The sequence below is a fragment of the Chrysemys picta genome, chromosome 1 (assembly GCF_011386835.1).
Source record: "Chrysemys picta bellii isolate R12L10 chromosome 1, ASM1138683v2, whole genome shotgun sequence".
NCBI classification, from domain to species: domain Eukaryota; kingdom Metazoa; phylum Chordata; order Testudines; family Emydidae; genus Chrysemys; species Chrysemys picta.
The window spans coordinates 145940630-145956543 of record NC_088791.1 but is presented as its reverse complement, the minus strand read 5'-3'; the positions used below and the strand labels follow the sequence as shown (position 1 = coordinate 145956543).

Below are 15914 nucleotides of genomic sequence, written 5' to 3'. Positions count from 1 at the left end.
AAATAGCCTAGTTCAGAGAAAATAAAATGATAAATCATCCCTTTTATGATGTTAATAAATAAAGTAGATGAGAATACTTTGTTAGGATGGCATATAGCCCTCATCCTCCTACATGCATGCAAATACCACTAAAATAAAATTTGCTTTGTTCTTTTTACATAATACTATTTTTTAAACATAGCAATATGCTATGGTGTAAATTTCATACAATTTCAGGCTTGTATCATATGTAAAGAATGACCGTCTATCCATTACTAGGGTTCTGTTATTTTAGGGCATTTTTTTAGTGTTTTACTTGTTTGCTGCTGCTGGGGTTTCTTTATTTGGTTTTATCAATCAAATTTGGAGTTTTTATGATCCACAAAGTTCCACCTTGTAAGAAAAAACAAGAATTCTGGGTTGAGGGGGTGAGTTTAAGCAGTTCTTTATCTCTCCGGACAATCCATTCTTTGTGCCAAACAAGCTAGAGCTGATTTATGAGTTTAGAAATTCCACATGAAGCTTTTTACTAAGTAGCCAGTAATTCTGGAAATGTATATTCTGAGAGAATATCTATCTGTAATTTGACAATATCCTTAAAACATAGTTAAAATCAAAGGGGATTACAAAACAGTATTCAACAAAACTCTCAAAGTTCTAAAGGAAATACCTGACAAACAATTTTCTAGCAGTTCAGAGCAGTGTATGCTAAACAATCGAGGAAGGAATTTGTTTGTCAAAATGCAGAGGGAGGGGATTAAAGTTTCAAGTATTCCATTTCTAGCCAAAAGCTTTTGAGGTTGAAACTCAGAATCCAGGTTCAATCAGACAGAAAGAGTCCTTGTAATGATAAAAGGAAGTGATTAATTCTCACCTGACCTGAGAGATGAAAATAATGGAAGACAGGCTTCCCAAGAGAGAGAGCTGATGACACCATGAAACAATGGATTTGAACAACTTTCTATTATTTGTCCTCGTTATGGAGCAGCCAGTAGACTTTTCATAGTTAATTAAGGCTGTAGCCCAGTTCCTATTATAAGCCCTCTATTTTTCACTCCCCTCTAAAATCTGCAAATAAAGACTTATGGGGTTGAAAATCAGGAAGGTGCTTCTAGAGCAAATGTAAAAGTTTTCTATCACGTTTCATGCAAATTGAATGAGGGGTTCCTGAACTATGGATCTCCCATAACTGATTGGCATTCTGTTTGCAAGTTCTTATACCTTTATGTGCTCACTTTTAACTTAAAAAGTACATGGAGTACAGGCAAACACACATCAGTGAACTCCACTGGATCAGCATTATGCCCTTCATTGGTTTTGGGAGCACCCAAGTACAGAAAATAAGAGATTTGATGTTCTTTTCTGGAACATTAGCTCCAATTAACCATCTTCAGATTGCTGCGATATAAGGAGGGTTATCACTGCCTACTAATGATCCACACAAAGTTCACCAGACAGAGAAACTGCAATCAAGAGTAGAGCTGATACTGCATCCCTTGAGAGTGCTTTAGAGAGAGCCCCTCATCCACAGTAAACATGGGCAAAATGGAACCACCACCATTGCTTTCAATATCAAAATATCCTTTGGTCTATGTGAAGGAGCACCAGACTCGGAGCAACGAGACCATGGGGGCAGATTCATTTGACTTCAATGGGCCTCCACAGATTTACACTCGCGGAGGATCTAGCCCCATTAGCCCATTATTACTTATAATTCTATGGAGTTTACAAGCTGCCTTCTTGAGGAAGACTTACCCCTACTTTAGGGAGAAGCGAAGAGTCTCCCATCTCGCAAATGAACAACAGAAGGCGGACCATGCCACACGTGTGTAGCTGGAATAAAACTGACATCTCTAACATGGCAGGTGAAAATCTCATCCATATAGCCACATTGTCTCTCAAGAATAATAGACAAAATCTATTTGCTTTGTTATGCTGTCTGCAAATATGATTATTCTTGCATAACCCATCATCACAAAGCACTCTGAGGCCAACAGCTATAGGTAAAGGAAAAGTATCATTAAAAAATAAATATCACCTAGGAGTCCTAATTCCTCTGCTCACTAGATACTACTCCCTTCCAAAAACTAGTAGTAAAACACAAGAATCCTGATAGCCAGCATTCTTCGGCTGCCTAACAAATAGTTGAAACTAAAGTTCTGTGTACTCCAGCAGGAAGAGCTCTGCAGGAAGAGAAAGAATGGTTTTACAGTTAAGTCATTGATTGGAATCCAGGAGACATAGATTCTGTACTTGGCTATACTATAGACTTCCTATTTGATGCTGGGCAATTCAATTAAAACAGAATTTTCAGAGGTTACCACTAACTGTGTGTTCTTTATTTTCTGGGTACCCAAACTTCATACACTAAGGGTTTGATTTTCAGAAACGCTAAGCACTCAGCAGCAGCAACTGAAAGCTGAAAAATCAGACTCTAGGTGTGTCAAGTTAGGCCTCCAACTATTGAGGCACCCTAATTAATGGACACTTTTGAATATTTTGTCCATAAACCTGTCCATAACTCAGTTCTCCATGTGTAAAATGGAGATAATATCTCCGTTTCTCACAGGGATGTTGTGGAGATAATTTCATTAATGTTTATGAGGAGCTCAGATACCATGTTAATGAACACCACAGAAAAGTCCAAGAATAAACGGTTTGGGTTGTGTGCAGTAAATAAGGCATGAAGCCACACATTGAATTAATAAAAAAGAAACACTAAATCAAGTAAGCATTTGAGCACTGGCACCTGAGGTACCATGCATTGCCCACCCTATGCAATGAATGAAATAGGGGACTTTGTGGAACTAATAATATGCGTCAAGTATCTGAAGGGTAGCCGTGTTAGTCTGTATCCACAAAAACAATATGGAGCCCAGTGGCACCTTAAAGACTAACAGATTTATTTGGGCATAAGCTTTCGTGAATAAAAAACCCACTTCTTCAGATGTTTTTTACCCACAAAAGCTTATGCCCAAATAAATCTGTTAGTCTTTAAGGTGCCACCGGACTCCTCGTTGTTTTAATAATATGTGATCATGTAAGTAAAGGCTACCTCATAGTGCATATGCAGAAAATGACAGAATTAACACTGCATGGACTATATAATTGAATGGTCATTATTCATGACAAAAATGATACCACAAGCTTAAAATATAACAAAATTTAAACACAAAAACTGTTAAATGTACAGTTAAGTGTCCTTAGCTACTCATGCTAAACATGAGACTTTAATTCCCCAAATTCAAATCTTGGAAAAACAGGAAATGCAGAGTTAAGGTTCTCCCAAGTAATCCATTAAAAGAAAATTAGAGTTACAATAACCCCCCTACACAGCATCATAAATACTAGAACAACAGGAAATGTAGAGTAAAGGTGACATGGCACACAGTTCAACCACAAAATTTAACTCTGTTTTTGTATGGATAGAAAGAGAAACTAAGAACATTACAGCACCTTACCTATGTCTAACAAAAATCTGCAACTTTCTCTGTGCCCACCACTACTCCAAATCAGGACTCCCATTCATACATTCCAACAGGATCCTCAACATGGTCCATATAACAGTACTGACAGTGAGCAATTTCTACTGGTTGACAGAAATCACAGTGGTCACACTAAGCTTTCCCTCATTACTTACTGGTTGCACAATCACAATTAAAGAGTCTAACAATGAATTACAGCACATCCTTAAATTACTTTTCTACAGTTCACGCATGTGACCAAAGGAAAATATTCCCCACTCTCAAAAGAATGATGCAACAAGCTGCTAGCTTCCAAATCGGAGGTGGAGACGAGTGGTTGCGATGTGGGGCAGTATCACCTTAACTCTGCAATTACCAGTTTTGGTACATTTGTGGAGGGGGAGGGGTTGTACACAGCCCTCAGAAGGAAAGCAATGGACAGGTGCTGGCCTTTAGACAAATTGCCTTGCTGAGGGTATTACACAGTGTAAGGGAGTGGGATATGGGTCCCCACCTAGAGAGAGGTGACAGCTGGCGATCTGAGACCTGATGTGGCACTCCTGGAGGGGGCCCCGGAGCAGGGTGTTACACACGCTATTACCCCAAAACTGTGACAAATGGTCCCCAGTCATTCTGTCAGTTAACCCAGTGGGATATATACAACCTGCTGATTTTACTTGGCAAAAAGGGTGAGATCACAAAGACAAATCAGTGAGTCTATACGAATTTTAAAGGCTAAGCTATTGATGGGGCAGAGGTCCTTGTGCAAGGCCAAATTAATTGAGCATCTCATGAAGGGGGACACCTAGATCTCACTGAAATAACTACTACTGTATTATGTCTAGAGTAATACATGCACTCCCTGTCTGCGCAGGAAGGCTATTGTCACTGCCACACATTTTGTGAACACTCACAACACTGATGCTAGCCCAAAAGACAATATACACAATGAATAGTACAGTTCTCTTATTACAAATCTGTTCAAGTTTATGCCAGTCTTGTGCAGTCAGGAGGCTCCTGAGCAGCCCCTCATTTGGGTAAAATCTGGGTGTCTGACCTAGTTCTGCAGAGAAACAATTAAAAGGAACCCATGTAACACCACTTTTTGGAACTTAAGGTTCTGCTAACCACCTCTCTTCTGCTCCTTCAATTTCCTGGTCACCCACCTACTTTTTATATGTCCCCCACTTTCCCATGCCTGAGTCTCTCAAAATACTCTCTTGCCCTGCTTTCTTTCTCCCAATATGTCTCCTCCCTCTCATGCTCTCTATACACTCTCCCTCTTAGGTTTTATCACATGCAAAACAGGAGGAGCCAGAAGCAAACATTCTGGAAACAATGACAGATGGCAGCAATCTTTACTAAAGTTAAATGTGTACAAGTAGGGTGACCAGACAGCAAATGTGAAAAATCAGGACGGGGGGGTAATAGGAGCCTATATAAGAAAAAGATCCAAAAATCGGGACTGTCCCTATAAAATCAGGACATTTGGTCACGCTATTTACAAGGCAGTTGCTCCTGAAATTATGAAGTATTTTAAACAAAATCTGAAATCACAAGATTGGTGATAAAACCACAAGAACTAGCCACTCTGCCTCTACAACTACATGAGAAGAAGGCAGGGGCAGGGCTTCTTAGGCTGCTTGGGGAGAGGAAGGAGCTTGCTGTGTGATAGCAAAAGCCAGAACTTGTCTCCATGGGCAGATGGTAAGACTTGCAATATAACAGGCACAGCCGGACTTGTCTCCAGGGCGAGGTTACAGAGCTCGCAATGTAACAGACAGGGTGGGGTTTGTATCCATGGGGAAGGGGACAGGCTTGTCATATAACAGGATGGAGACTCTCCCAGACTGGGAGGAGGAGGGGTTTGCTATGTAACAGACAGAGGGCGGGGCTCATCTCCATGGGGCCACAGTTTATTATGTAACAGGTGGAGGAGTGGATGTCTCACCACAAGGAGAAAAGCTTTCTATGTGACAGGGAGTGTGGTGAGAGAAGGCAACCTGCAGAACCCAGAAAAGAAGATGACACTGCTGCTGTCCTGCCTCCTACTGCTTCTTAGTCCACATGTGCTTGCTCAGCACCTTGGAGTCATCAGAGTCATTCCAGAGAAGGGAGGGGATTACTGCTTCCTCTTCCCTTCTCACTGGGTGCAATCACTGCAGGATAAGAGTGGAAAAACCAAATGGCTTCAGCCACATCAGGACCTAACTTACTCAACCTTGTGTTGTCTTCCTTCCTCCTTTGGCGAGGAGGATTGTGATGGTGGGGGACTCAGCACTAGAATCGCCTCAGTGAGGAAGGGTAACTGCAACTTCTTTGAGAACGGCAGACTCCAGAGAATAAATGGAACACAAGTGCTATTAATCCTTGGTGGAGATGCCCCAATATCCCTCACAGGAGGCAGTGGATTGGGCCACAACTGGGGTCACTGTGAGGAGAGCATTACTCCTGTAAATCTGCTCAGTGACATGGACATAATCTATTTATTCTTCAAACACTTGGGCAGGCTCTTGAGATACAATACTGGGATCATGTTCATCCTTGCTGTAGGCACAGTCACCACTGGAGGCTACTGGGCAGGAAACATAGAGAAGAAAAGGCAGCAATACACGAAGTGCAGATGCAAAAATGAAGAAGATTTTGATGATGTAACAATTGACCCTGATGTCCTCTTTATCTGTGCAAGTGTAGTAATGTCCTCTTTCATGCTGCTTGCTCTCTACTGCTTCTACGATAACTTGGTGAATATAATGATAGGATTTTTTAGCTTATATGCATCCATTGGGCTTTACAGTTGTTTGTCTCCCTCTGTGAACAAACTCCCATTTGGAGAATACAAACTCCATTTACCATATTTTCACAATGGTCCACAAGTTAGGACATTGTTCCTGGCAGGATTTTCTGTCTCCATCACTATCACATGGATGATCTTCAGAAATGAGGATCAGTGGGCCTGGGTCCTGCAAGACTTTTTAGGAATCTCTATCTGCCTTTATGTTCTAAAAACAATCCGCATGCCTACCTTGAAGAACTGCAGTTTGTTTCTAGCCGCTCTTTTGGTCTATGATGTGTTTTTCGTATTTATCACTCCTTTTCTAACCAAGTCTGGGGAGAGCATAATGGAAGTGGCAGCTCTCGGACCATCTGACTCTGTCAGTCGTGAAAAGATCCCTTTTTTGTTGAAGGTTCCAACATTATCCTCTGCATCAACCTTTAATGACAGCCCCTTTACTATCCTTGGCCTTGGTGACATTGTAATTCCTGGTTTCCTGATAGCCTACTGCCACAGATTTGATGTTCAGGTGCACTCCTCCAGAGTCTATTTTGTAGCTTCTACCATAGCTTATAGCTCTGGCCTCCTGGTGACCTTTGTAGTGTCAGCATTAATGCAAATGGGTCAGCCAGCTCTCCTCTACTTGGTGCCCTTTACGCTTACCACTAGCCTGGTTGTTGCTCTTCTGCGCAAAGAACTCACAATCTTTTGGACAGGCAGTGGTTTTACAGAGGACTTATCTTGTCCTTCCTCAGAGATCAGCTATCCAGATACCCCAAGAGATTCAAATACACAAGTGTGTCAACAAGAAAGGGAAGAAAAACGGATCAATTTCACATTCAATGAAGAACAGCTAGATAACTCCATTGTAGTGACAGAAGAATTGACGGATTTCAACATATACGTTGAACAGAACTCAGACTCCATGCTATGTAAAGAAGAACCAATCAATCAACATGATGGTGAGCATAAGGGAAAGATTCTCAAAGCAGAGAAGAATGAGTCAGACTCTATGATAGAGGAAAAAGCTCCACAAACATACCCAGAAAACCTCAACATGTAATTATGATGCTGGTTTTGCAATCACTGAAGAGTCTGCCTCGAAAATGGATCAAAAATGCAAGAACATTCAATCTCAGTGTAGTAATAAACCTATAACATGTAAATCATCTTTGTAAAATGCAGTGCTTTACGTGTTCTGATATGTGCATGTGACAATTTTGACTAGACATCTGTACCATTTTGTTGTTCTTATGCTAGAAAGGTACAAATATTTTTTTCAAGTCATTTTATTAATGTTATTTTAAAAAGAAAAGGATAACCACTTTTACATAACTAATTCTAGGTAATAATGATGTCAACATAAATGAACACACTGAAATAAAGCACTCGTACAATATAATTGATGTATAACAATTAAAACAGGAGTCAATTAATGAAATGATAAAAATACAACTATAAAGTAAAAACAAAAGGAAACTAGGCTACCCAGGATAATACAAAAGAACTTAGGATACAGTGTGAAAGATTTTCTTCAAGGTCTAGAAGTTTTCATACTGCCATGAACGACCCAGTCCTTTGTTTTCCATGTAAGAGTTCACTATTCAAATCCCAGACTCATCTCTCCCCATCCAAATATTATCCCAATATAAAATATTTGAAGATCCATTTTAGTAAACAGGAAGTCCAAACTTTCAGGGAAGGTTCAGCTGAATATTTTATTTATATTTAGGCATTTCAATTATGACTATCACCACATAACTGTGCCTTACAAACATTAATGAAAATATGCTCTACCTGAGGTTATGGGCTTCATGAATAATCAATGGATGAAGTTCTGTATCGTGTATTATGCAGGTCAGACTAAATGGTCATAATGGCCCTAAAATCTATGAATAATCCATATTAATTCCATTTTATAGGTGGGGAAAATGGAGGCCTTGAATAATTTTCCCAAGATCATACAGGGAATCTACTGCATAGCTGGGAAGAGAATACAGCTGTTCATACTCCCAGTTTCTGTGCTTTAACCATAAAATCACCCATCCTCCCAGCACAAAGGGGATAGAGCAGAAAAGTGAATTTGGCCCGATGCACTGAAAAAACCCTCTCTCCTCAAGCTACAGATACTGCAGAACTCTGCATGTATCTTCCCCAAGAAAGCCTGGGAGATATCCAGATGTGATAGATACCGCTACCTGAAAGATAATAGGTCATTGTTCACCAAACAAGTACTTAATAAAAGTTTTGTGACTAAACAAAGGATTATACAAGTCTGCACAATTTTAAGCCAAGGAACTAGCTGCTAAAACAAGACACTGTAAATCAAGTATGTTATTTTATTATTTTCCCATAGTACAACATTTGCATTTGTAACACCTAGGAGTAAATGTAGAACAACTCTGATTGGAAGAAGGGATGGTAACAGATATAATCGTTGTATAAAGTCTTTTAATTTCCACGGTACTCCATGATCAGGTTCCTCCACCACAAAAACAAGCACAGTTGATGCTAATTTTTCCTCCTGTGAGCAATTATCAGCATAGTCTCTAAAAACTGAAATACACCATGGAGACTACCATCCCATGTCTACACTCAGAAAACCAAGCTTGTATGAAAGTGTGTTAGCTAACATCTTTTAAGTAACATACTGTGTTAAACAACTTAGCACTCAGTGTAGACAGGAACAAGCTATGTTTAGAAATGTGGGTTGACACATACGCTGGGTTAAACACAACCGGCTAACACCTCTTTAAATACAACAATTGTCCTTGTCCAAACTAAGAGAAAAATCTTGTCAGTTAAAGCGTGTTAGAAAACATGTTAGTTAATACATTTTCTAACATGGCACATTTTCCTACTGTAGACTAGGACTTAGAGGTAGTTAAACTGCCATAACCAATACTTTGTTTCATGATTAAACAAACACCTCTATTCTCCACGGGTGTCAGTGCAGCATCTTTCACCAGCACTAAATTTATTGTTTTAAAAACAAAGAAAAAGAATGAGATTCAGCATATAATCCCCCAAACAGTCAGCAGACAGCAATAATTTTCAGCCACTGCTGACAGAGGCAAGTTTTATACCTGTGAGTTATAAAAAGCTGAATCAATACTGAGAATACTGTCCCATATATCCAACCTATATTTCAAGATACCATGCAGGCTATATAAAGGTGATGTGATGGCCTTCCAATCCAACACTGTATATAGTAGACGTTTTTCCCAGCAATCCCCATGCAGGAGGGGACAGAGAGAAGTCTAAATGTAGCCCAGATATAGAACAGGCATAATTCACAATGACTTCCGTGGGAACTGTACTTGTGAGATGAGTTTGATCCAGTGTGCCTCAATCTTAGCTTATTGTTGTAGCAGGGTTATGGCTCCCTACACAAAAGATACCTGAGAAAACTGTCAAGGGTTTCTGCATTCAGGTACCTGTGTCCATTGGGGAACAAGTGGCAGCTGAGAAAAATTCTCTTTTGAGAGAGGTGGAACATCTTGAAACAAGGTATTTGTAAGCACTAGAGTCTAATGATTAGATAACTAGGGTTGAGGTGACTACTTGTGTAAGAAGGTTCAACTCTGTTGACAATGAAGTTGAAAAAAACCTTGATAAAAAGAGCAAACTGGAGAAGGCACAGGCTGCTTCAAAGTCCTGGTAAAGGGTCCTCAGTTAGCCTAGAGATACTGTAAAGTAATCAGCTTTAGATGAAGATTCCATGATCCCTGTAGAGTTGGGTAACACAGCCCATCCTACTTATTATATTAGCTCAAAAAAATACTGTGAAGCCAACAACTTCAACCCTTCCAACTGTGCAGCTTTCATTTGATAGACTACTAATTTCCACACTTCCTTATAGTTTCCTTACCTCCTGTCCTGAAAGGTAATATGCTGCTAGAAGACCACCAATGAAGCGAATATTGACTTCAAAAACGGACACCTCTGAATTCTGGGAAGAGAGGAAAACGTAAATGTTTAAAAAGCTTCTCTATACAACAATCAAGGTGTCAGAAGAAACTGTTATCATTAGGGTAGGCATAGATACAAATCCAAATGCACACAAGGACTTGTAGTTTGCCAATATTTGGATTCACAAGGACAACCCACTGGCAAATCTTCATGACAACAACCACCACAGCCTGTTTGCAACTCCCTCCTCTTATTCCTTCAAAAGTGCCAGCATCCACAACTACAGGCCACCCACACTGTCCTATGTGCCTCCTTCCACTCTTTTACCTTGAGCCTCCATAATTAATTTTCAGTATCTGTAGGATAATGATAACTACGAATAGGTACTTGACAGCCCCCTAAAAATGGAATTGTCCCATCTCACTTTAGGGTTCCAAATACAATGTATAATTTTTAGACCTAAATTATGGGAGAAAATCCTTGCCATTCATCCACTCACCCTTTTTTCTGTGAGAGAGCTGCACAGAAACATATGACAAACTGGGAATTCTGGGACAATGTTAGCTGATTACAAAAATCTTATCACTTCAGTATTAATGAAATTCTCATAATGTACCACAATGTTAAAATATATACCTAATGCATATTACATTTAAGCTTAAAAAAATCCACAATGAAAATATATTTGCCCCAGAAGTTAAGACTTTTCTTAAGGTAATTAAGCCAAAGGTCTGGAATGTAGGCCATGCTCATTCTTGCTGTCCTAAATCATGAAATATCTCATTCTCCCTGCCTCCTATTGTTATTTTATGGGAACCTGCACAGAAGTAGGCAAAGGAGAACCCACACCTCACTGAACTCCCCCAGGCAAGAAAAACACTGAAGAAAAAAAAAAACCTGACATGGTAAAAGGTGTCAAAAGACAGCCAGATAAGCTCAGGATTGGAGGGTAGAAGGAAAATGGCCACATCTGTAGATTTATGTAGCATACAAAGACATTTGTGACATCGTCACAAAACTGGACACAGTACTCCAGATGAGACCTCACCAATGTCAAATAGAGAGGAATGATCACGTCCCTCGATCTGCTGGCAATGCCCCTACTTATACAGCCCAAAATGCCATTAGCCTTCTTGACAACAAGGCATACTGTTGCCTCATATCCAGCTTCTCGTCCATTGTAACCCCCTAGATACTTTTCTGCAGAACTGCTGCTTAGCCAGTCAGTCCCCAGCCTGTTCCCTCAGCCTCTCCTCATAAGTCATGTGCTCCAGCCCCATAATCATTTTTGTTGCCCTCCGCTGGACTCTTGCCATCCTTCTTGTAGTGTGGGACCCAAAACTGGACACAGTATTCCAGATGAGGCCTCACCAATGTCAAACAGAGGGGAATGATCATGTCCTCCAATCTGCTGGCAGTGCCCCTACTTATACAGCTCAAAATGCCATTAGCCTTCTTGGCAACAAGGGCACACTGTTGACTCATATCCAGCTTCTTGTACACTGTAACCCCTACGTCCTTTTCTGCAGAAGTGCTGCCTAGCCATTTGGTCCCTAGTCTGTAGCAGTGCATGGGATTCCTCCTTCCTAAGTGCAGGACTCTGCACTTGTCCTTGTTGAACCTCATCAGATTTCTTTTGGCCCAATCCTCTAATTTGTCTAGGTCCCTCTTTATTCTATCCCTACCCTCCAGCGTATCTACCACTCCTCCCAGTTTAGTGTCATCTGCAAACTTGCTGAGAGTGCAGTCCACGCCATCCTCCAGATCATTAATGAAGATATTAAACAAAACCAGCCCCAGGACTAACCCTTGGGGCATTCCGCTTGATATCGGCTGCCAACTAGACATGGAGCCATTGATCACTACCTGTTGAGGCTGATGATCTAGCCACCTTTCTATCCACCTTATAGTCCATTCATCCAACCCATACTTCTTTAACTTGCTGGCAAGAATACTGTGGGAGACCGTATCAAAAGTTTTGCTAAAGTCAAGGAATGATCACGTCCCTCGATCTGCTGGCAATGCCCCTACTTATACAGCCCAAAATGCCGTTAGCCTTCTTGACAACAAGGCACACTGTCGACTCATATCCAGCTTCTCGTCCACTGTAACCCCTCGGTCCTTTTCTGCAGAATTGCTGCCTAGCCATTCGGTTCCTAGTCTGTGTGTGTGCAGCTATTCGGGGCCTGCTGCTACATATCTGCTGTTGGACTGTTTATCATGTTCTTCGGTTCAGACTGTTAATGACCTAACCAGTTCATGGTTATTACATGTTTTGTTTGACAATCTACCTGTGTCATCAGCAAGTTTGCAGATGACACTAAGCTAGGGGGAGAGGTAGATAAACTGTAGGGTAGGGATAGGGTCCAGCATGACCAAGACAAATTGGAGGATTGGGCCAAAAGAAATCTGATGAGGTTCAACAAGGACAAGTGCAGAGTCCTGCACTTAGGAAGGAGGAATCCCACGCACTGCTACAGGCTGGGGACCGACTGGCTAAACAGCAGTTCTGCAGAAAAGGACCTGGGGATTACAGTGGACGAGAAGCTGAATATGAGTCAGCAGTGTGCTCTCGTTGCCAAGAAGGCCAACGGCATATTGGACTGTATTAGTAGGAGCATTGCTAGCAGATCGAGGGAAGTGATTATTCCCCTCTATTCGGCACTGGTGAGGCCACACCTGGAGTATTGCGTCCAGTTTTGGTACCTCCCCCCCCCCACTACAGAAGGGATGTGGACAAATTGGAGAGAGTCCAGCGGAGGGCAACAAAAATGATTAGGGGGCTGGGGGATATGACTTACGAGGAGAGGCTGAGGAAACTGGGGTTATTTAGTCTGCAAAAGAGAAGAGTGAGGGGGGATTTGATAGCAGCCTTCAACTACCTGAGGGGTGTTTCCGAAGAGGATGGAGCTAGGCTGTTCTCAGTTGTGGTAGATGTCAGAACAAGGAGCAATGGTCTCAAGTTGCAGTGGGGAGGTCTAGGTTGGATATTAGGAAACACTATTTCACTAGGAGGGTGGTGAAGCACTGAAATGGGTTACCCAGGGAGGTGGTGGAATCTCCATCCTTAGAGGTTTTTAAGGCCTGGCTTGACAAAGCCTTGGCTGGGATGATTTAGTTGGTCCTGCTTTGAGCAGGGGATTGGACTACATGACCTCCTGAGGTCTCTTCCAACCCTAATATTCTACGATTCTATGTGTGTCTTGCTTTGGTGGTTTGTTTGTTTTCTGAAGTGCTATTCTGGGGTGCATCAGGGCGTAACATTATAGTGATGAATGCTTCTATTCTGCAACCCATGCTGCCTGGCGCACATCCTTCAGCTGTTGACTAGTGATACTTTATTTGGACTTTTTGAAACTATGTGCAGATTCTGCAACTCTTCGATGCTGCTAGGTTACATTTGGTGCAGAACTGCTTAGGCCATGATGGCATTGATATTTATAATGGACTCCTGGAACCCAAGTCTTCCTTTGATGCAACTGTGCAGTGCCTCAACGAGTATTTTGGCACCAAAGATTCTGTTTTGTAAAGGAGGGAAATGTTTTTTAAGCTTGCCAGCAACCCAACAAAATCATATTAGAGTTTGCATGTCATCTGCGGAGGATAGCCCAGGAATGTGAATTTGGGGACATTATAATAATCATGCTCCGGAATATTTATGTGACTGGCATAGCTAATGACCACATGGGTGACCGGTTCCTGGCTGAAGATTCTAGATTGCTAACTTTTGTTGCCACGGTTGCTTAGAGTGAGGCATTTGAGAAGGCTTGGGCTGAGAGAGGTGCTACATCTCAAACTGCTGCTACTTTTGTGTCTATGCTTAAACTGTCAGTTTCTCCTCCTTACATCACCCAATCGTACAACTACTTACAGTTGCTCCATGGCCCCAGCAGTGAAAGTTGACAGTTTCTGTTTCTTGAGTGGTAGCGCGGCAGAGCAGGGGTGAAACCCCTTGAATGCCCTGCTAAAATGCTGACTAAGCCCAGCTTTCGGGCAGAGAGGCCAGGGGCAGAGGCTCAAAGCAGCCAGCAGGGAGCCCAGCTGCGGGCCCTAACAAGGGCTGGCTCACTGCAATAGGCTGAGCTACGCAGCGACAGCTGGGCTGAAGGCTGGGAGGGCTATAAAAGCCCTGAACAAAATTCAGTGAGGAGGCTAGCCTGGGATGGGACAGGATGCTACAGCTCTGTCTCCTCACCACAGGAAGGGAACCTCAAGGGCCAAGAGACCCTGGAACGGGTTAGAAAGGGGATAACTGTTGGGGGATAAAGGGGACTGCATGGTGGCACTGTAAAATAAAGTACAAGGGTGAAACATCAGAAGAAGGCCTGAGAACTCTTATTTTACCAGCCTGGGCACAGGGCAAAAAGGCAGAAACCTGTGCGGACGCTGTGACAGGTAGTATGTGACAGGTAGTATGGGTCACTTGGCCAATTTCCCTGCCTGGCCAGTTAGAACTGCTATGTGCTGGGCTTGTGGGAAGGAAGGACACTTTAATTTAGCATGCTGGACACACTGGTTCATGAAGACAGGAGTCCTGAAGTGCATACGGTGAACGTGGAGCTGCACAAGACCACCTTTACCAGGGTCCCTGATGTTTCCTTTAGCATAAACTTCTCATGTGGCAAAGCCCTGGAGTTCGTATCCCATACAGTAGAAATTAACCTTACACTAGTGAAGTGCATGATTGATATGGGTGCTAGGTTAACATTCTCTCCTCTGGGTTAGTTCACAATCTGGACATTTGACTGACTACAGACAGTGGTTATAAAAGCTTGGAATTGTTATGCCTTACAGACAGTGGGTAAAGCTGTATGCTCTGTGATCTACAAAGCTATAATAAAGTTGACTGCAAGTTTTATATTGTTAAAGGTACAGCTGCAAATGCTGTTCCATTATTGTCCTACAATCTGTGCTGACAGCTTGGTATTATGCAATTTATACAGGACATCTTAGGTGAGCTTATGTGGACTGGAATAGAAGGGGATACCCAAAGTATTGTCCAGAGACAGCAGGATTTATTTAACAGTGATGGCTTTCTGTCCACAAGAAGTGCATACTCTCTGCAGTTGGATTTGAACACCAAGTCCTTCGCATGACCTGCATGTCATGTACCTCCAGAGCAAAATCTGAGCAGAACTGCACATGAAAGATAATTATATCATTCAGGAGGTGGAAGGGCCTATGGATTGGAGCTCACCCCAGTGAATATACACATGAAGAACAGTGATATTTAACTGTGCACAGATTATAGGGCACTTAATAAATGTGAGCAGTTTCAATTACAAACCTTCAAAGAGATGACTTGCCCAATAAGTGGATCCTGGATTTTTTCTGTGTTGGACTACTGATCTGGTTATTGGCAAACATCTTTGGCTGAAATTTTGCAGCTGTCATTGACTTTCAGCCGCCATTTGGGAGGTTCTGCTATCAACAACTCCCTTTTTCCTTAGTCTCTGCTCCTGAAATATTTCAGAGTGGTCTCTCAGCTTCTGGATAACATCCAGGGTGCATGTTGCTATTTGGATGTCAGTCTTGTCTTTGCTAAGACTAGGGCCAACCCTGGGGGGTGCGGGGCCAGGGACGACCCCCCCGCCCTCCCCCGGCCCAGGCCCCGTCCCCACTCCACCCCTTCTCCCAAGCCCCTGCCCCGCCTCTTCCCGCCCCTGCCCGCCCCCTCCCCACCCCCATTCCACCCCTTCCCCAAGCCCCCTCCCTGCCTCTTTCTGGCTTCTGCCCCCTCCGCCAGGAGCTGGTGGGGCAGAGCAGAGTGGAGCGGGGCGGGC

The 15914-nt window shown here is 42.4% G+C and overlaps 2 protein-coding genes across 7 annotated transcripts in view; one reads left to right on the top strand and one right to left on the bottom strand.

Moving 5' to 3' along the window:
* Positions 1–15914, bottom strand: part of MAN1A2 (mannosidase alpha class 1A member 2) — a 300076-nt gene that overhangs the window by 125457 nt on the left and 158705 nt on the right. For 5 of the 6 annotated variants that reach the window (XR_255681.4, XR_010599037.1, XM_042852063.2 and 2 more), the window contains exon 5: positions 10091–10171. The exons of the other annotated variant lie outside the window; for it this stretch is intronic. Coding sequence is in view for 3 of the 5 variants with exons in the window: in XM_042852063.2 (XP_042707997.1) it covers positions 10091–10171 (81 nt within the window). In the remaining 2 variants the exon portion in view is untranslated. The remainder of the gene's footprint in view (positions 1–10090; positions 10172–15914) is intronic. 6 annotated transcript variants of the gene reach the window in all.
* LOC101950398 (signal peptide peptidase-like 2B) lies at positions 5448–7340 on the top strand. Its single transcript, XM_042845218.2, has one exon. The coding sequence runs from the start codon at positions 5468–5470 to the stop codon at positions 7280–7282; it is 1815 nt and encodes a 604-aa protein (XP_042701152.1). The 5' UTR covers positions 5448–5467; the 3' UTR covers positions 7283–7340.

Coding starts and splice junctions, on each gene's coding strand:
- LOC101950398 (XM_042845218.2), top strand. CDS start 5,468: ATGACACTGCTGCTGTCCTGCCTCCTACTGCTTCTTAGTCCACATGTG.